Raw genomic sequence first — 20,945 nt, 5'->3', positions numbered from 1 at the left:
CATCACCATACACCAGCGAGTAAGGAACATTCAAAGCAATGGATTTCAACTGGAGAAACGGCACCGAAAAAGGCAAAGATCGGTTTTAGATCGATTAGGTTTTATAAAAGTTGTATATTTATTTATTATATTTCACTTCGTTAAAACGCTAAGAAATGTAAACGTTGCTTACAAGATTGTTTTATTTATTTTCGAAAGTGTTCACAATTTTAGTCAGAGATTTTAAGATGTTATAACATACTTTGGTAAATAAGTAAGAGATTTTAAGATTTTATTACATAATTATTTATGCACCTAAACGAGTTGCTGTCTATATTCGCAAATAAATACGTATTCTGCGGAGCATATATAAACATTCATTTTGCTACCTTCCTCTAAATTTAATGTGACGCAACGTGCGTTATCATCGTAATGGTTTGGTTGATTCTCATCCCAATTCAAATAGCTTGCTTTGGTGCCCGTAGCAATCGAAGTGAATTCTCCCTCTTCAGCTAAGTCGTTAATATCAATCCAATAGACTCTATTAGACGGTAATTTTTCCATGATTGCATCGAATTCAGTCTGATTTTTTATACTAATCAAATGCCCACCTATTTCCAAGCATTTGTTAACTGCTTGAAACCAGTTGACTTCCTCAACTTCTTCAATATAATAATATTTTGAACCTATCTTCTCATAAAGCGGTCCAGGCACTAAAACATCTACTGTTATAAATCTATGTAGATCTTGCATATACTGCTCGGTCTTTTCACTTTGCGATTTCATTTGCTGAAACATTGATTCAGTTGCAATTCGTAAGTCTTCAAATTTCTGTTCGATCTCTTTATCCTGCGATGCCATTTTTGCTTCCATCAATTTCTCTATAGCCTCGAGGCCGACCAGCTTCTCGGTTTGATGATATGTAACTTGATTCTGTAGAGCCTTCGTTTGATGTAACACAGGATTGAGGGCCTTAAAGCAATAATTGTCACATGTTGATTCAACTTCCCTCGATTCCCGGCAGTTCTATGAATTACAAAAATAACTTTGAATCGTCTAAAGGACGATTTATTTAATGTACTTACTTCCTCAATGCCATGTACAACAAGGACAGAAAAAAGAATTCCAAATATTATGACATTCATTTTCATTCACACAATATTAAGGCACTGATGTTTTCATCGAACTAAATCACTTGTGCCGAAAACCGAACTTAAATACCCAAAGTATACCACGCAAACGTATAGTGAACATATCACAGTTCACTTACGTATTTCATCTTGAGGTTATCAAAATGGAATGTTTTGCCCAATTGCGTATCAACAACAAGTTGGAATGCTACAGTCGAGTATGCTTTTGTATATAAATGAACTAGATTATGGGGTCGAAGACCACTAAGGCACGAATTTACTAATGCCTATAAGTAGCTAATATAAAAATCAGAACTTAAATACCCAAAATACACATTGTTCGACTGTGAATCCAGTCAATCAATTTAAATAAAAGCTTACCAATCTAAAGGCGATATTACCGTTAAAGTATATCATATAAAAATATAAAAAATACTATTAATATATATCCTTAATATATAGAAACATACTAAAATATACCAAAATCCATATTTTCTATATATGTAGATATACTAGATTATTGAATCGCAGGTGACTCCTTCTACCTTTTAAATCCATTTTCACAAAGCCACAAATTTATAATACCCGCCTACCCTATGAGTAGTTGATATAAGAAGCGGATCTTAAATACCCTAAATATACCATACAAGTATATAGCAAACTGTGATAATGTCTTATGTATTTGAACTTGAGATTAACTAGAGCCAAGGGCAGAGATTAGACATTGTTTATAGCTTTCACTAATAAATGTGCTGCATAGCATACCGGATGAGAGAGATTTCCCTATTCCGTATCAAGAAATTTTTGAGCAAACGAATTCCATCATTGAAAACCAACACTCGACATTATCTCAAAATAAACAAGTAAGAAAGCTACAGTCGAGTGTACTCGACTATGAGACACCCGCTACCCATTTTGAATAAAAGCAATATATTTTGCGGTATTATTCTCCAAAAATACCAAATATACTACAAAAATACTAAAAATATACCAAATGGTATATCGATCTAGTACCGCATTTAAAATATACCATAGACGGCACAATATACCAGATTGTCAGCCAAAGCAACTAAGACCCCTAGTAAGTAGGCGTTTTTGCCCATACAAAAGTATTTCTTTAATAACTTTGACAATTTTTATCTGATCGCAACCAAATTTGCAGGAATCATAACTACTATAGTTATTATTGTATTTACCAAAATTCTAGCTTTAAAATTACGCTTGTTATTCGATTTTTTTATTTGCAGGGGCGGAAGGGGACGTGGCAGAAATTTGAAACAAACTTGATCTGCGTGCAAACATAACAAATGCTGTCGAAAAAAAATTATAGCTCTATCTCTTATAGTCTCTGAGATCTAAGTGTTCATACGGACAGACGGACAGACACACAGACGGACAGACGGACATCCCTAGATCGTCTCGGCTGTTAACACTGATCAAGAATATATATACTTTATAGGGTCGGAGATGCCTCCTTCTACGTGTTACATATCTGTTTGTCGGCACAAAGTTATAATACCCTTCTACCCTATGGGTAGCGGGTATAAGAACGAGATCAGAAGTCCAAAAAATTATTAAGATGAACAAAATTATCACAAAAAGTTATTGAAGTTCTTTATTTATTTCAAATATTTGTGCATAGTTGCAATTATTCGATTATTTGATTCTTAGGTTCACAAATAAAGAATGATTCTTTAAGACAATCAATTTCATTCACTTTATGATTATGATAGGAGCTCAATTCTGCGCATGTGGTATAATATGTTAAAACTGGTTTACGTTTATGCCAATCATGATAGATTGCTTCAAGGCCTGTAAAATTCGCTTTATCTAAATGGTCTATCCAATAATCTTCGTCATCCTTTAATTTCTTCTTGATAGCATCGTACTCCTCTCGGCTTCGGATATCAACCAAAACCCCATTTTTTCGAAAACATCCTTCAAATGTCATACCCCCGTAAACTTTTTGAGTCTCTTCAATATAATAATATTTTGACCCTATCTTTTGATAAGGTTTTAGAGCTATTGATTTTTGCTCTTCTATCAGTTTATGTAGTTCTTGCAGTTTTTGCTCGACCTTTTCATCTTGCGATTTAATTTTTTGCAATAATGTTTCAGTTGCTTTATGTAAGTCAGTTATTTTCTGTCCGATCTTTTTATCCTGAAAACTAAATTTAGCTTCTATCAACTTCTCCATAGCCTCTAGTTCGTATATCTTCGTAGTTTGATGTTGCTCAATCACTTGTGTCTGCAAAGCCTTAGTATGATCCAAGGCAGGCTTTATGATTCTATGGCAATAATTTCCGCACGATGATTCAAGTTGCTTCGGATCTATGCAGCTCTATGAAATATAAAAACCAGAAATTTGAATCATCGAAAGGACAATTTATTTACAATATGTACTTACTTCCTCAATGCCTTGCACAACAAGTACAGAAAAAAGGAATCCAAATATTATTATATTCATTTTGATTATCAAAACATTAACCAGTGATGTTTTCGTCGAACTAATGGACTACTGGCAAAGACCGAACTTAAATACCCAAAATATACCATGAAAGTATATAGCGAAGTGCGATATGAGTTATGTATTTGATCTTGAGGTTATCAATTTGAAGACACGGAGTGAAATAATTTATGTCATTGTTTTTAACAGACGTCAATGCATAAGTTAAGTACACGTCATTGAATATGTTATCAGAGCAGCGAAAGAGCGTCTCACTTTAGGAATTATAAAAATAGAATTCAAGGTTGGGTATTCCCCACCTAATTAATTAATTAATTCGCAAGAAGCATAGTTCAGCTGATGTCTGTTTGAACCGGATCAGGGAAATTCCATTATTTTAAAAGTGTACTTATAAATAACTTTTGGATCATCCGGAGTATTAAATAATATTAAAAGATTTAAATAAGTTTGTAAGAAATATATGATCCAATAAACTTTGTTGCTGAATTGAGATAAGATCTTACATAAATACTATAAGCAGTGTATTTTTCTTAATGAAAACTACAATTTTATTCATATTTTTGTTTACAGTAGTTCATACATTTTTATTTTTCTTTATTAAAAAGCAAATATTTTTTTATTTTAGCTGCTATCGAATGTTTATTGTATATACACAATATCTATTTCAGTTGGTTATCAGGTTCGCAAATAAATAACTTTTTATCGACACAATTGTCATCATTCATTAGATGAACCTTCTCCTTGTACCTCAATTCACCGCAATGCTCATTATTATTTTGGTTATTTGGCTCATTTGGTTGCCAATTGAGGTATGAAGGCTTTTGACCCGTTGCTATCGAAATGAATTCTCCTTCTTTAGCCAAGTCGTTAATATCAATCCAATAATTTTTGTTCGCCTGCAATTTCTCATTAATTGCATTGAACTCATCCTCATTTTCGATGCTAACCAAATGGCCACCAAATGCCAAACATTTGCTAACTGCCTTAAACCAATTGACTTTTTCAGTGTCTTCAATATAATAATATTTCGAACCAATTTTCTTATAAGGCACAGCAAAGTATTCGTTGATCTTTGCAAGCTTTTTCTGTATCTTTTCACTTAGCGATATCAATTGTTGCTGCAATGTTGAAGCTACAAGTCGCATATTAGTTAAATTCAAATCGGTATTCTCCTCCTGTATTTCTAACTTTTTCACAGTCTTGGAGGCGCACGGTTTATCAGCTTCCAGCTTCAATTGTTTCACTTCACTCTGCAAGTTTTTTGCATATTCTACGAGAGCTTGTATAGGCTTAAGGCAATACTGTCCACATATCGCTTGAAGTTGGTTCGATCCTCCAAGGTTCTGGAAATCAAAATCCAAATTCATCATAGTCTCAAAAGCAAGTTAGAAAGCGACTTAATCACTAAAGAACATCAAAAATATTATTCTGGTTATAAATATATACTGAATCGCAAAATCCAGGAACTTATCTTTAAAATTGGTTTGCCCTAATCCCTAATTTGGGATAACTAGATACTAAATCGCAAAATAGAGGAATTAAGCTTTAAAATTGTTGTGTCTTGTTTACTATTTCATAGTATATAATATCCTTATAGGCTCTGGATATTGGGTGTAATGATTAAACATATCACTTACTTGTGCATTGCCAGAGAGAACAAAGAGACACGCAAGTAGTCCAAAGAATATATTCATTGTGCTTTTCTCGATAAACCGTAACTGGCTTAAACTGAAACACGACTAAAGCATTTCATTTAAATTAGCGATTATAAATACGCTAATTTTTAGTAAAGTTTACCAGAGCAAATGCATTTTATTCGGATTAAGTAGACGCCAGTTGTTGGCCAGAGCAAATGAATTTTATTCGCTTTTGCAACAAAAAAAGTGAATAAGCTTGTATTCCTATATAAAAGTTTTTTAATCGGAAGCGCGGAGAGAGAAGGAGAAGAAGGGGCAAAATAAATGTCACCATGCTACTCGTAGTAATCAATGTGATTTGTCCCTCTTTTTCTAAATCGTTAATGTCAATCCATTACATTATGTTAAACTTTATTTTATTAATTGCTTTGCTTTTGAACATGTTAAAATAATATGTAAATATTTTGCACATATATGTTTTTATAATCTGCTCAATGAAAAAGTATTTTATTTATTTCGAATATTATTGTATTTTAGCTACAATTATTTACAGAAGATGATATTCCTCAATTGAATTATTTTGTGTGTATTTACTTCACCTATTTCACTTGGTGTTTAGGTTCGCAAATAAATAAGTTTTTCTCGTCACATTTGGCATCATTCATTAGGTGAACCTTCTGCTTGTACCACAAGTCACCGCAATGTTCATTATTATTTTGGTTATTTGGCTCATTTGCATGCCAATTGAGGTATGAAGGCTTTCGGCCCGTTGCTATCGAAATGAATTCTCCCTCATCAGCTAAGTCGTTGATATCAATCCAATAATTTTCATTCTCCTTCAATTTCTCCTTGATTCCATTGAACTCATCCTCATTTTTGATACTAGTCAAATGTCCACCCCTTTCCAAACATTTGTTAACTGCCTCAAACCAGTTGACTTTTTCAAGTGTTTCAAAATGATAATATTTGGAACCAATTTTCGTATGAAACCCAATAACTTCATCAATTCGCTCGGGAAGGTATTCTTCTACCTTTTCATTTAGCGAACTCAAGTTCTGCTCCATTCCGGCTGCTATAAGTCGTATGTTAAAATAATGCAATTTGGTCTTTTCATCTTGTGAATTAAACATATTCTCAATCGTAGAATCGCATTTGTTCTCCGCTTCGTGCTTCAAAAGTTTCAATTCATCCTGCAATTTTTTGCAATGTTCTAGCAGCGGCATTATACTAAGAAAACAATAACGTTCGCATGTGGCTGGTTGTGTGTTTGGTGGTCCCCAATTCTGTAAATGAAAATCAAAACTCATCATAATCTCATAGGCAAAATATATAGGTGATATAATGGCATATTACTGCATTTAAAATATACCATAGAGTGCAAAATATACCAAACAAGCAAAGATTTTAATAGTCGACAGCTACAGTAGGTTTTTGCTGAATCAAATTATTATTTCAATAGGTTTTAAATTTTCTACAGACATGGCTAGATCGTGTTGGCTTTTGACTCTGTTCAAGAAATAGCAAAACTCTTCAGAGCTAAACAAAATACTGAAATTATATTTAAGACACACCAACACAATGTATATTTGGTATTAATATATACTAACTCATTAAGACTATGGATTTTTTGGTGTGTACCAAAATCGAAGAATTAATTTTTCAGACTTTTCGCTATTCTATGACTCATTTATAATATCCTTCTAAGCTTTGAGTAGCGTATGTAAAGATTAAACATATGTGAAAATATACTTTTTTGGTATAAATCGCAAATTCCAACAACAAAGCTTTGAAAATTTTAAATATATAACTTACTTGTGCATTGGCAGATAGAACAAACAGAACAACAAGAAATCCAAATAATAAATTCATTGTACTTATCTCGATAAACCGTAATTCGCTTAAACTGAAACACGACTAAAGCATTTCATTTGAATTAGCGACTTTAAATACGCTAATTTGTTAATATAGTTTATCAGAGCAAATGCATTTCATACGGATTGAGTTGGCGTTTCAGTTGTTTTGCCAGAACAAATGAATTTGATTCGCATTTACTACGTTAGATGCTTCGCTTTTGAGTCTGAGTGTTATATTTAAGTTTATAAATCGGAAACGAAGAGTGGCGTATGCAAATTCCTGCAAAGGGAGAAGACAAGAGTAATTCCTACTGCGGGGGGGATACAATGAGGTTAGTGGCATATCTTGAACGTGGCTATCGTGATGGCAAATCTTAGCATTTGCCCAAAAACGCTGTGCACACAATGCGAGGAGGCGCAAAAAAAGTGTCGCCATGCTAAAAGTCGCTCGATCGCGACGGTTGCATGCAACCGTTGCTTGCAGTTGTCGTTGTTGCACCAACAACGAATGCTTATATACATTTTGTGTCTGTCTGGTTGCGTCGCTGTTGCTGTCGTTGGCAATGTCTGTGTCCATGTCCGTCCTTTGATGACCACAACAAACTGAAAGCCGGCACAAGTCCGCAGTCGTCTGCGCAACAGTTCAAAGTTTTGAGGGTCCGCTGCCAATGCCAATCCGATTGCAGGCGTACTCCTATAAGGTAGCCGAAGTGAAGCCAACTGAAACTTGCAACAGACGGAGCATCCAAACAGCAAACAGAATACAGCAAACAGATCTCTGATCTCTCGCTCGCAAAAAGTTGCCAGTTTTGCAGCAGCCGCTGCCACATCGAACAAAAGCATTCGGCACAGATCAAATTGGATTTGCATTCCCCAATTGCCTCAGGTTGCTGCTATGACTTACATGGGCACTACGTAACGCCTCTAGTTTTACGACTTATAGCATGTTGAAATCCCCAAGATTTATCGATTTCAAAAGTGGGAAGATATCAGTAAGAGATCAGAAATTACTTTGATAGTCATTCTTAAGTATTAAAATGGATTCTTCTTTTTATAAAAGTGTGTTTAAATATTTCAAAATTGAAAATACATATATATACAAACAAGTTTTGAAGTTATACACAATTTAAAATTAGATTATATTTGTATATATTTTAAGTTACGGAATATCTAAATCTAAAATATATAGTATATAATTTAAATTCGGTAAACATAATATTTCTTACAGCACTTTTTTCTTTTAATAAAGAAAATATTTCAAAATAAACTAAACTACTTTTCAAATTACTTTTAGTATTTTAAATAGTCCAAATATATTTTTTCTCTTACTAATGAAAATATTCAAAATCAATTTCACTGTTAAAAATTACTTATAGAATTTTAATTTTTAATATAGTTTATGATTTGCAAAAGAATGTTCCAACTTTCTAGCGAAATATTAAAATACATGTTCTCCATAAAGAAGTATTTTTAAAAATAATGGCAGATAAATTTGCAATATAATTTTACGTCAAAAAAAGAATTATATTTAAAGCTGATTGCAGACAGATCTTCGTAACGCAATTTTAAAGAGTATTTTGTAGTCGTTGCGTAATGTGGAAAAGTTTGTGTTTCGTCGCGCTGCAAAAATGAAAACACAACAAGAGCTCCCGACATTGGCGATCGATCGCATTTGATATATTTGCTCCTCGAGCTGTGGCAGTTGCAGTTGCAGTTGGAGTTGAAGTTGGAGTTGCTGTGGCAATGGCGATGGCGATGGCGTCGTCAGGCCGCAAGATTCAGTCTCTTGTACCTCAGGCCTTCAGCCGTGCACTTTTGCAGTTGCTTTGTTGTCCATCCGCGTCGTCAGCAGCAGCAGCAGCAGCAGCAGCTACCAGCAACAGTTGCTGCCGTTGCAGTTGCAATTGGCGATGACGATGCCGTTGTTGTTGCTGTTGCTGTTGCTGCAGCTACACCTTCGCAGTGGAGCGATCCCCATTGCCGATGCCGCGATGCCAATCCTCGCAGCTCGACGTAGTGTTTATGTCGTTTATGTGAAATATCAGCTGCTCATGTTGAGAATGTTTGCTGCCTTGTTGCGTCTGCCACTTTTTGTTGCACAGCACAGCACAGTTGTTGTTGCTGTTGGCCTCGTCTGTCGTCCGTTGCTTGTCGTTGGCGTTTGCCTGTTTTTGGCCTCAACGTTTTGTTTATGACTCTTGCAGCCATTGGTCAGCCTTAGTTTAGTTGGCCAGCAGCAACAGCAGCAATTGCTGCTTGAATTTCAAATCTCATGCAGCATGTTCAAATACCCACACTCGACACAAGTTTGCAACTTACAACTAGCCTCGCCACACGCCACAATAAACTAAATTATTGCAAAACACTGTCGTTTATTTTTCTATGCATAGATTTGCACCACATTTCAGACTTTTGCACTCAATAAAAACTTTAAATAAATACGAGTATCACCCAAAAGCCAAAGCGAATACGATCTCCAACGATATTTGATTGTGCTTCTCTGCCCCTTTTTTGTTGAGGGTCAAATGGTGGCACACAGGCCGAGGATCGTTTTGTTGTAGCACTTGGGGGAAAGATGATCGGAATAGAAGAGTTCAATATGAGGGCGGTTAGAATTTCACTTGAAGAAATATGGAAGATCAAATAAATAATCCATAAATAATCAAATAGAAATAGCATGAATATAAATAGAATTACAAATTGAGATCATATGTTTATAAAAATTTATATTTTGGTATGACAAATTACGAGCTGCTAATAATAAAGAAGAGATATGTAGGTTGTATGCACTGCTATTTTAATGTTCACAGCTGGATGTATTTTGTTATAATGGATTTCCAATGATTAATATATTCCTAGCTTTCAATACTTTTTAAACTGTTTCAAAGTATTGAAAATGTTCGCTTTTATCTACTGTAATCGGGTCTTAGCTGCTTTCAATCTGGTATATTTTAATCTGTTTAGTATATTTCGAATCTAGTACTTTACCATATACAAAACATGGTCTTTAGTAAATTATAGGGAAAAAAGGAGTCTTAGTCATTTTGGCTGAAATCTAGTAAATTAATATACCAAACACATTCATTGGTATATTTTAGTATTTTTGTGGTATATTTTTCGATATGATTTAACAATAATACCACACTGTTTTACTTGTTTTTAACAGAATTTATAATTTTTTCAGTTTTACAAAAATAATTCATTCTTAGCTTTTTAATTCTATAAATTTTTGTGTTTCTTACATAATATTAATCCAACAATTTTCATCTATAATTTATTATCTACCATTAGCTCAATCATCTGCACAAAAATAGCGCAAAGTGTTCAAATTTGTTTTAGAAAATGCTCGGCATATATTTTTTTGATGAATTCTTTGCGCTGCTTTTTTATAACAATTTATGAGTTGTTTTAATATTAACACAAATGGTGTCGTCGCATTTATTTTTGGCGATTATTTATTGCCAGGAGCAACAATGACGCGCCTCCATCTCTTTCTCCCCTTCCCCTTCGTCCATTTACTGACGAGATACATTTGTATCTTTTGCTGCATTTGCCGTTGATTTAACTAATTGTCTTGAGCACTTTTCAATCGATGGCTAGAATGGATATTTTTCGTGTTTTTTATTCCAGAAACTATGAAGATTGTCGCATAAAGAAATGTTTCTCTTCGGTCAATTTGATAGAGTGTTGCGTGCTATATAAAACAAATATATGACAGACGTTAGTCATAAATATGCCTTGGGTTTTAGACCAAAAGAGCTGATTCAATGATGAAATTGTCGCTGGGCGACAAAACGTCGCGACTGAATGGCAGCCGAAAGATACAAGAAATTATAAATAGTGGGTGTATCTCGTATGTGTATCTTTCTCTCTTCGATTGGCTTGATTGTGATTTACAGCAATTTATATATTTATTCAAATTTCTTTCACTCTAAGAGTGTGTGTGTGTGTGTGTGTTTTGTTGTCTCCCCGGAGTGCTCAGCATTTTGGGGGCAGATGTGTTTATATTCGTTTTATTATGTAAAATGCCTTTCACGACCCATCAACGCGGCTCATCAGCATTAAATTATGCGGCAATCAAACATCGAGATCAACTCGAAAAATTCAAATACAAATTTCACATTGAAATTGAAATCGAATTCAAAGCGTTACTTCTTTTATGTTTATTTTTTATCTCTTTGATTTTATATACGTACATATATTCTCTAGCTTTCCCTCGTTTCCTTTGTGTCCTGCTCTAAATTGCACTAATAGAGACATTTGTGTGCATTTTGCATTGCATAGCAAATGGCAAGGCTACAAGTAGTGAAGCAAATGTTGCAGGCACAGTGGGATGAAGTTTGTTATACCGTGGTGAATTTTTTGGAAATACTTTTGAGTACTAAATTTTATAAAAATTTTATTGTTTTGTTTTAAAAATGAAAAGTATATCAACTCTTTTAGTAATCTACAATTACATAAATTATTATATGAAATGGTTAGTGTGGAATTACTGGCTGACTGTGTAATAGCTAAAAAGGCTGATATTTCTACCCAAGTTAGTTTGCACAATTTGATCTTCCATAAAGTATTAAATAACATTGTTTTATAAAAAATTATGAGTTATAATTCAGAGCTGATTTAAATTACATGATAGTTGTTCTAAATATATTGAAAACTGTATTTTATAAGATCAACAAAATAGAATGTTTTGAATGGAATCGACAATTTAATATAATAACTGATAATTTTGCTTTAAATTTGAATGGAGTAGAAAATAGTATATTGAAATAATAATTTTGCTTTATAAACTCAACAAAACTTCAAAAATGATTAAAATTACAAGACAGCATTTCGACGATTAACAAAAAGGAAGTATTGGAATGGAATAGAAAATTTTATATGTTAAATTGATAGTTTTGCTTTATAAACGTATTGTATAATTGAATTGTCGTAAAATTTTTGTATGATTGTTTTTCGCTTCACTTTTGTACATATCTTGCCCCACTGTGATCTGTGGCAAACATTGAACTTGGTGAATGCGACGCCGCTGCAGGGCGTCAGCTTGCACTCATTTGTCTTGACTGCTCTGGGGCGCTTTGTTCCCCTCCAAAAAGAGCGTGAAGATGAATTGTGAGCGGGAGGGAGAGTGCAAGAGAGAGAAAAAGAGAGAGGGGAGGGACACGATAAACGCAGCCATCCGTCAGTTTTTAATATTTTCCATTTGTTTTTCACTTGTTATTTATTGGCCGCCTTTTGCGCCAGCCAAAAACTGTCAACTCGATGTGGCGACATCGATGGAGCTGCCTCAGTTTGTTGCCGCTTCTGTCGCTGCTGCAGTTGCAATGCTCTCTCAAGTTGACATCCACTTGTCATTGAGTGTGGCAAACAACGAAGGCAATTTGCATGTGCAGAAAAACATTCTCCACGATGACGATGATGATGATAATGATCATGCTGATGGCTCCGCCTGCAACTTTATTTGCTGTGAATGCAAAATTTTTGTTGCACAAAAAATTTGTCGCTTCGTTGCAATTAATAAAAAGTTGGCGCAGTTTCTACCCGCCTTCTAGCTCCTTTGCTCCTTTTGGCTGTCGCTGCTTGCTCATGTTGTTAATATTTTGTAAATTAATGTTCGATGCAAGAATGCGGACGTGCAACGCACACACACACACACACAAACACATATACAATGCTGCATCATCATATTGCCGCCGTCTAAGCGGTGGCAGGGCCAACAGTTTTTATTGAAGTATATCATTAAATTTGGCATTTTCACTTGCGCCTTTTTTTTCTGCACATAAAATAACCATATTTTATTTGCCTTATTTTCCTTTTCTGCTCTGTTTTTTTTTGTTTGCCACTTTTTTCGGTTTTTTGTTGTTTTTTTTGCTGCGCCGCGACGGCGTCTGTTCACTTTTGTCTTCTCAATGGGCAACGCGTCAGCAGCGATTTGCACAAATCAGAGCCAATTACACGGACCCAGAGCAAATGTGCAGACACTTTTACGACAAGAGACTAGCTTCTTACATCATCTCGCTCGCTTGGAATTTACATGCTCACACACGCAACGACTGTAAACTCAAAGTACTACACGCAGATTGACCATTCTAATGGTATAATAAAGAATACATAACAATACAGGCAGTCAGTTAGCAAATAATAATGCCAAGGGGGGAGCACACAAATGGCTAAAGAAACATGTAGTTAAGTTCATATATGGATAAGCCGAAGAAACACATGCGGATTAAATTGCCATTGAGAAGTGTTGAAAGAAAAAAGTGTGATAATTGAGGCGTTTTGGTATTTTATTGAACAGAGAATTGTCTCAGAAATTTAGTTATTAATTAGTAGGTAATGTAATCAGCTTTTAATTTAATGAGAAATTAAATAACTTTTTACAATATTCAAAATAGATTACACTCGTTACCCATTTTCAATAGAAGTAAAATTTTTTTTAAAAAGTCCATATATCGAGAAAAGATATACCAAATGCTATATTTGGTATGTATATTACAAATAACTTAATAATTAAATTAATATACATAATAGTATATAGTATAGTAGTATAGTATAGTAGTATAGTATAGTAGTATAGTATAGTATAAAAATACCAAAATATACTAAGTACATTATTTGGTAATATAATAATATATGTGATAGTATATTTTATATACTGAAAAAATACTATAATATATCAAAAGTTGTATTTGTTTTATACTGGAAAATACAAAAATATACCGAATTTGGTATTTGGTATATCAGTATATATTTTAGTATTTGGTAATTTAGTATTTTAGCGGTATATAAAATATATTTAACATTAAAAACGTTATGATACCTTTGCTACGATACATGAGTATAAAATCTACCAAAATGTTAACCAAAACAAATACAACCCGTCACAATTCCACAAATTTTTATTTAAACTCTTGCTTCAGCACTATGTACGATTTTTGGTTTTAATTAGATAATTATTTTATTAACAAAAGCAAAGACTTAAGAGTTTAACAGATTTATAATTAAAAATAAAAACTTCACGTTAATTTTGAAATACCCGCTTTTCGAATGATTTTATCCTATATTTATTTTATAAATAAAAAACGATTATTGTAAATATAATGTATTATATAATACAGATTCATAAATTGTACTATCCATATTTTTAGTTAGCATACAAAATTTCAGGCAAAGCCAAACGAATTATTAAACGCTTCTCACAGAGCAATCTCTAATCAACCATTCAAAAATTATAATTAGCATTAAATTCCCAGCATTCTCGAATATTCAAAAATTTTAATGCTTTATTGATTTAGCACATATTTATAGCAAATAGTTAAACCGTTGACTATCTCAAATATTTGAAATTTATTTATACAAAAAATGTAAATTAAATGGGCGTCTATTTTTAAGTGGAGGGCAAAACATTTTTCAAACAAAGTTCTTGCGGCGATAATCCTGCGGATCAGTGTTTTTATTTTCGCAATAGATCCCCAAAAGTGATCCGCGAGTGTGCGCCTTAATGGCATCTGTCCATCCGACTATCCAACCGACTGTGTGGCTGGCAGGCTAGCTGCTAAGCAGATGTAAACTTGAGGCTGAATGACAGCGAACATGCCAAGCATTTTGGCCGCAAACATACACATGTTTCCATTTCTATTTTCATTTAAAACAGAACCTCAAGGCAGGCGTTAAATAAATACTCGTATTGTGCCAATTTAACATAATGATTTATTAGTTTATTTATTTCTCAAATATTTTCATTTGCCAGCAGCCAACAAAAAAAAGTTCTTTCACAACCCATGAAGAATACCATCATCATCATCTCTCATCTCTCATTCACAGTGAAACCACCCACGCGACGAAACAAATCCGTTGTGTCAACACAGAAAAGCAGGAAGTGGGGGCAGAGAGGGAGAGAGGGGAGGGTAGAGAAGTGTCTCCGAACTGTTCGACCGCGGGTCGCGAAGCCACTGCACTGCACATTGATTCAATTTACGAGTCTGCGGACAGAGATATTGACGAGATCTGAGAGAGAGAGCGATTTGCTGCTGGTAAAGTGCATTTCTTTTTTTCGAGATGTTCCAAAATGCGGAAATTCAAATGCGTGGGACTTTGGCGAGAACGACGAGTAACATTCAGCTGAGAGTTATGTTAATTGTTGACACGTCAATTTGAATCACGACTTACACTTGTCTGCCTCGACGAGGCGACTCGAGATTATTTACGATTCGTCGGGTGAAAATCGCAATTATCATTTTTTATTATGATTTAATGGTCCCCAACCAAAAACAAAAAAAACAAACTCGAGAATGAAGCTGAAGTGAAATGCTTTCCATTTATTTGGTAAGTATTCTCACATCCATCCATATATATATTTCTGCCTTTCACGATATTCAAATATATGAATACACTCGACGATATATGTATTTAATTTTTATTAATTTTCACGCATCATCGGCAAATATTTTACGATGATGGAAGCGTTCTTTTCACTCTCGATAATTGTTGTCGCCAAGAACAACAAGTTAATTAATTTGGCTAAATGATTTCTCTTAATGGGTACAACATGTTTAATGGCATTTTCGGCGCTTTTGTCACAAAATGCTGAGCAGCAAAACGCACACACACACACGCGCACAATCAATGAATGACTAACAAACTATGAGAAACGAGATAAAGCTAATGAAACGTTTTAATAGGTTTGTTAAGTTGGCTGCGGTTAGCTTAGTTTGCCTTGTTAAGTTGGCTGCAACAGAATAGAAATGGAAATATTTTAGTGTAAATATCATTAATGGGAACTGAATTTATTGAGCAAAAATTTACGAATTATTACAAAAACATTTTCTCAAATTTTGATGTATTCAATTTCATTTTCATTTCCTTTAAAAAAATGCTTCTTTCAAAAGGGTTTTAAACGTTTAAATAGGCTTGTTAAGTTGACTGCGGTTAGCTAACTTTGCCTTATTAAGTTGGCTGCGTCAAAGTAGAACCTGAAATACTTTAGCAGAAATATTTTTGTTGACAACTAAAATTGTTTACCAAAATATTTACTGATTAACGTAGAGAAACTTTTTCAAAATTTTGTATATTTAATTTCATTTTTATTTCCTTCAAAAAACTATTTTTTAACAAATTTGAAAATACTTAATTGGCTATTTATAGCTAGTATATAATTTCTTTGAAGCTCAAAATAGAATGTTTTTAAGAATATTGATTTATAGCAAACTAAAGTGAAAGAGTATTTCAGGGACTAGCAAAGATGTTAAATATTTTTTATAGACGTTTTTATAGTTTTACCAATTCACTTTTAAGTTTTTATAGATATAGGGTATTTTCTAGTCGTTGCTGCCCTATCACTTTATGACCAAGCCCATAGACCTCAAACCGTTTTTAGCAGAATTTTGCGCAAAACTGTCAAAATGACAACTGTCAAATAATTTCAGCTGCGAGCAAATGTTCAAACTCATTAAACAAAACGGCCAAAACACAAGCAAATGACAACCGAACAACAACAACAACAGCAACAACAAAGTTGAACAAAAAGTTGTCTCTAATTAGAAATAAATCGAAAATGTTTGCTGCCCATTTTATATTTTTGATGTCAATGCTCAAAATTCAGCAGCCATTTCCATTCCCATTTCCATTTCCATTCTCATTTCCATTGCCCACTTGCCATTCGCATTCGCATTCAGATTCCGATTCTCATTCACATTCACATTCACAAAATGTTCATTCGCAATTTCCCATTTCGTGTGTGTGTTGAGCTTTCAGTTTCAGTTTCGGCGCATTTTTCGCTCAACAATTTTCAAAAATATCAACTGTCAAATTGTTCGCAGCAAATGTAACTCACATTTTCCCTCTTGACAGTTGCCTCATGTGAATGAATGTGAATGCTTATGTGTGTGTGTGTGTGTGTCTGGGCCTGGTTAACATTTTAGATTGCCATTTTGCCGGAGAGCAGATGAACAAGAAGAAGAAGAAGAAGAAGCAGAGGACACACATCGTGGTGACAATTTTTTGACACAGCTGAAAAATCTCGCACGAAAAAAATTTATTTCGTCTATTGTTTTGTTTTTGCTAAAATCGCAATTCGGGTTTGTCAACTCTTGTTTGCTTCTCATTCGGGGGCGAGCTGCAGGCATTTCACTGACGTGTGAGTGGGCGTGGCATTTTGATACATAATTATGCCAGACACTTCATGCAGCCTGTCCAAGGCTACTTACATTGTCGCCTTCCCCCCTTCTAATGCTTAACAATGCCACCAAAAATAGAAGAAAACAAAGCAGCATTCAGAGCCATTCTTTTGTTTGACAATTTTTTGACATTTCATCTGCAATCATAAACTGCGAAATTTTTGGTTTTAATAAAGTGTGTGCTTCCCCCATTCAAATTACTTTCGAAAGGAGAATTTTATTCAATCCAAGTGTCGAATTTCATTTTATTTAACACTTGCCAACATTTACATGAATATGTTCATGCTTTTTTGGTTGAAGTTCTTATATGGAAATTAATCAATATGTTTTTTATATTGAGCACCGGGATCTTAATACCGGGAAAAGATGAACAATGAGAGTTATTTCAATGATAACATTTCCAAATTGTTGTAAACACAATATTAGCAGTAGCAGCTTTCGCAGTTATTTCAAAAGTAATTAGTGAAAACATTAATAAAATATTGAAAAAAACAAACATAAATCTTATTTCAAACTTTAATGATATTGAACGAAAGTCCTTAAAATATTATAGATCCTTTCGATTGTGAGATATCCTCCCCCCCTTTTTAATAACAGGAACCAAGTTCGGAAGGGTTCGTAAAATATACCAAATAAATACTAAAATACACGGTATGCTTTATTTGGCATTAGTATACCAAATTAACATACCGAAGAAATGCCAAAATATACATATGCTATAAATTATAACAAACTAATATATCGATTAAATTTCATTATATATTAAATAAAATATACCGAATTAATATACCAAATAAATACTAAACTACGGTATATACTGTATTATCACTAAAATATACCAAGTTAATTACTGAATTAATACTAAAGTATGCCATATTTGGTATCTATAAGGACATATTTGGTATATCAATGCAATAATACCAAATGTAGATATACCAAGTATGTCTACATTTCGTATCAGTATATTGATATACCAAATAAGTCCCTTTACATACATATATACTAAATTGTCAGCATAGTTGTCAATAGTAAAATGATCAGCAATAAAAAATTGAAGGAATTTTCAATGAGAAGCATTAAACAAACTAATTTAATTGTTTGCCAAAAATAGTGAATAATAGAAATGGAATCTCAAATAGTATGAAACAATCTTTAGACCAATTAAAATGCTTCTCTTCATACACAACTTTATGTCTCATTTGCGCACATTTACCTCGAGATGTTCGCAAATTTGTGAGATAAATTCTGAAATTAGAAGATGTTTGTGTTTATGGCCAAATAAATCAGGTGACAAATTGCGAACGTCGACTTCTTCCCCACACACTTTAAATTTACACTCGCCACACACGAATCAAAACGAATCAAAATGCCAGAAGCCCCCAAAAGTTGTGCAGTGCAGTCTTTTTTTTGTTTGCAGCAAAACTGAAAGTCGTAAAACTGAATTTTTAATGCCATTCCGGGGGGGCAAGTTGCAAGTTGTGAACGATAGATGAAATCGAGAGAAGAGCAGAAGTAGATAGAAGAAGATGGAGATGGAGTTGGAGTTGGTGAGGGATTTGAAGTGAGTTGGGCAGTCGGAAGAGCAGGCGAACCATCATTTCAAAATATCGTATCGTAAATTTTCAAGTTAACATCAAAATTGTGAAAATTATGTACAATTCGCAACAGCAACAACAACAACAGCAACGATGAGGAGGAGGCCAGAACGAACATTCATAACCAAATTTATTGCAAATAAGAAAAATGTACGCCACACGATGCAGAGACAGACAGAGAGACAGAGCTCTAGTGTAGAAGACAGGACATTGGTCGAGCAAAAAGGACACGGCGACTGGGAGCAGTCAGAACAGTGAGCAAGGATAAAGACAAGGACATGAATGTGGCGAGTGTGGAGTGTTTTGTAGGTTCCATTCGCTGGTTCGTGGTCAGCAAAAATGCTGAGGAAAAATACATAGATGAAAAGCAGAGCATAAAAAACATAAATTCAAGAGCAAAAAAAAAAAAAAAACCAACGAACGAGCGAACGAACCAAAAACAAATAGCAGCAGCAACGGCAGCAAAAGAGAGAGAGAAAGAATGATGAAAGACAAACATGCGCCACAAGGATAATGGACAAGCAAGGACAGAGGGAACGGAGCTCAGCTCAGGACATTTTTGTGGGTGTTGTCCGCACACAAAACTTTTGCACAACTAGCAAAAGGGGGAGGCAACAGTGCAAGGCGGGGGGAAGCTGAGCTGGTTTCCATCAAAACAAACAACGGAGACAACAGTTGACGAGCGAGTGAAGCAGAGAAAGAGTGAGAGAGTGAGAGAGAAAGAGAGAAGCGAGGCGACCAAATGATATCCTCTTATTCCTGTACTCCTTTTTTTCTTGTTGCTGTGTGTCGGAATGTTTGTCGAGCTAGAGATAAGAGCAAGGCATGACAAAGAGGGGGGCACTGAGGGGGTAAAGGGGTGTGCCCAGAGCGAGTCAAATCTCAGAACTGAAGCTGCAACTTCTCGCATTAAATATACAACTGTCAAACCACTGAGTGAGAGAGAGAACAGGCTAAAAATATATATATATATATACTATACTATATATCGAGATATAAAACAAATTATCGCAAAACATTTTGGATTGTCTGCATTTTTGGCAGCAACTCAACTAAATGCAGATCTCTAATATGCCATATTTAGATGAGTTTTAAACAAAGAAATTTAGCTGCGAAAATTTCGAAATTTCTAGCCACAATTCAAATGATTCTTTAGATAATGATGTCATATATTTATGTGAAAGATAGCTCTAATATATAATATTTAAAAAGTTTGGCATAGGTTTTCCTTGTTTCTAAAATGAAATAAAGTAATACTAAAATATTCCGTATGTCATATTTGATATGAGTATACCGCATAAATACTAAAATATATCATGTGCTGTATTTGATATAAGTATAAGATATACCAAATCATTATACCAAATAAATACTAAAATATACATTAAGCTATATTTGGTATTAGTATATTGATATACCGTATTTGACTACAAAAAAAAAATTGGATAAGTAGTTTAACAATCTGGTATATTTTATACTCAATAGTATTATATATTGTATGTAGTACTATATCAACTATAGAATTCGGTATATTTTAGTTCTTTTGCGATATATTAATTTGGTATATTTTAAGAATAATAAGACGAAAGCAGAATTGGACAAGTAGTTTAACAATCTGGTATATTTTTTTATTCTACAGCATATTTCGAATGTAGTACTTTATCAATATACCAAATATAGAATTTAGTATATTTTAGTTATCTTGCGGTATATTAATTTGGTATATTTTAAGAATAATACCGCACTGTCTTCGTCTTATTCAAAATGGGAAGAAGGTATCTCACAGCCTTCTTACTTGTTTTTAGTAATTTGCTGCTGAATTTAAATTTCATCGAGTTGTTGAGTTTTAAAAAATGTTTTGTAAAATCAACGGCAAGCCAATAAACAACAGACTTGGCTTTGGCATACTGAACTTGATTACTTTAAATCACAAAGAAGAACTTGAAATTACTCCTTAGTATACAAAAACATCTTCAAATGCTTCAGAAATAGTTTCAACAAAATTGAATATTTTATAAGAGTTTTTTGTAATAATAGAAATTGCAATTTCTCCCCAAGAAGAACCTCTCAAATTATTATAAAACTAGTTTTCAACACAAATCCACAACT

At 33.8% G+C, this 20,945-nt stretch overlaps 2 protein-coding genes across 2 annotated transcripts; both read right to left on the bottom strand.

Moving 5' to 3' along the window:
- Nucleotides 1-4,181: 4,181 nt before the first annotated feature.
- LOC117565647 (C-type lectin domain family 4 member K-like) lies at nucleotides 4,182-5,312 on the bottom strand. The gene is made up of 2 exons (XM_034244861.2): nucleotides 5,214-5,312; nucleotides 4,182-4,919 (listed from the first exon to the last, which is right to left on the bottom strand). The coding sequence occupies exons 1-2, from the start codon at nucleotides 5,268-5,270 to the stop codon at nucleotides 4,236-4,238; spliced, it is 741 nt and encodes a 246-aa protein (XP_034100752.1). The 5' UTR covers nucleotides 5,271-5,312; the 3' UTR covers nucleotides 4,182-4,235.
- Nucleotides 5,313-5,690: 378 nt separating this feature from the next.
- Nucleotides 5,691-7,142, bottom strand: LOC117564364 (C-type lectin domain family 4 member K-like). Its single transcript, XM_034243079.2, has 2 exons — nucleotides 7,026-7,142; nucleotides 5,691-6,496 (listed from the first exon to the last, which is right to left on the bottom strand). The coding sequence occupies exons 1-2, from the start codon at nucleotides 7,080-7,082 to the stop codon at nucleotides 5,813-5,815; spliced, it is 741 nt and encodes a 246-aa protein (XP_034098970.1). The 5' UTR covers nucleotides 7,083-7,142; the 3' UTR covers nucleotides 5,691-5,812.
- Nucleotides 7,143-20,945: the final 13,803 nt, after the last annotated feature.

This window comes from Drosophila albomicans, chromosome 2L (genome assembly GCF_009650485.2).
Source record: "Drosophila albomicans strain 15112-1751.03 chromosome 2L, ASM965048v2, whole genome shotgun sequence".
NCBI lineage: Eukaryota > Metazoa > Arthropoda > Insecta > Diptera > Drosophilidae > Drosophila > Drosophila albomicans.
The sequence above is the reverse complement of the archived record's forward strand: the minus strand, read 5'-3'. Positions and strand labels throughout refer to the sequence as shown.

Coding starts and splice junctions, on each gene's coding strand:
- LOC117565647 (XM_034244861.2), bottom strand. CDS start 5,270: ATGAATATATTCTTTGGACTACTTGCGTGTCTCTTTGTTCTCTCTGGC. Junction 4,920..5,213: donor TTCTCTCTGGCAATGCACAA/GTAAGTGATATG, acceptor TTTGATTTCCAG/AACCTTGGAGGATCGAACCA.
- LOC117564364 (XM_034243079.2), bottom strand. CDS start 7,082: ATGAATTTATTATTTGGATTTCTTGTTGTTCTGTTTGTTCTATCTGCC. Junction 6,497..7,025: donor TTCTATCTGCCAATGCACAA/GTAAGTTATATA, acceptor TTTCATTTACAG/AATTGGGGACCACCAAACAC.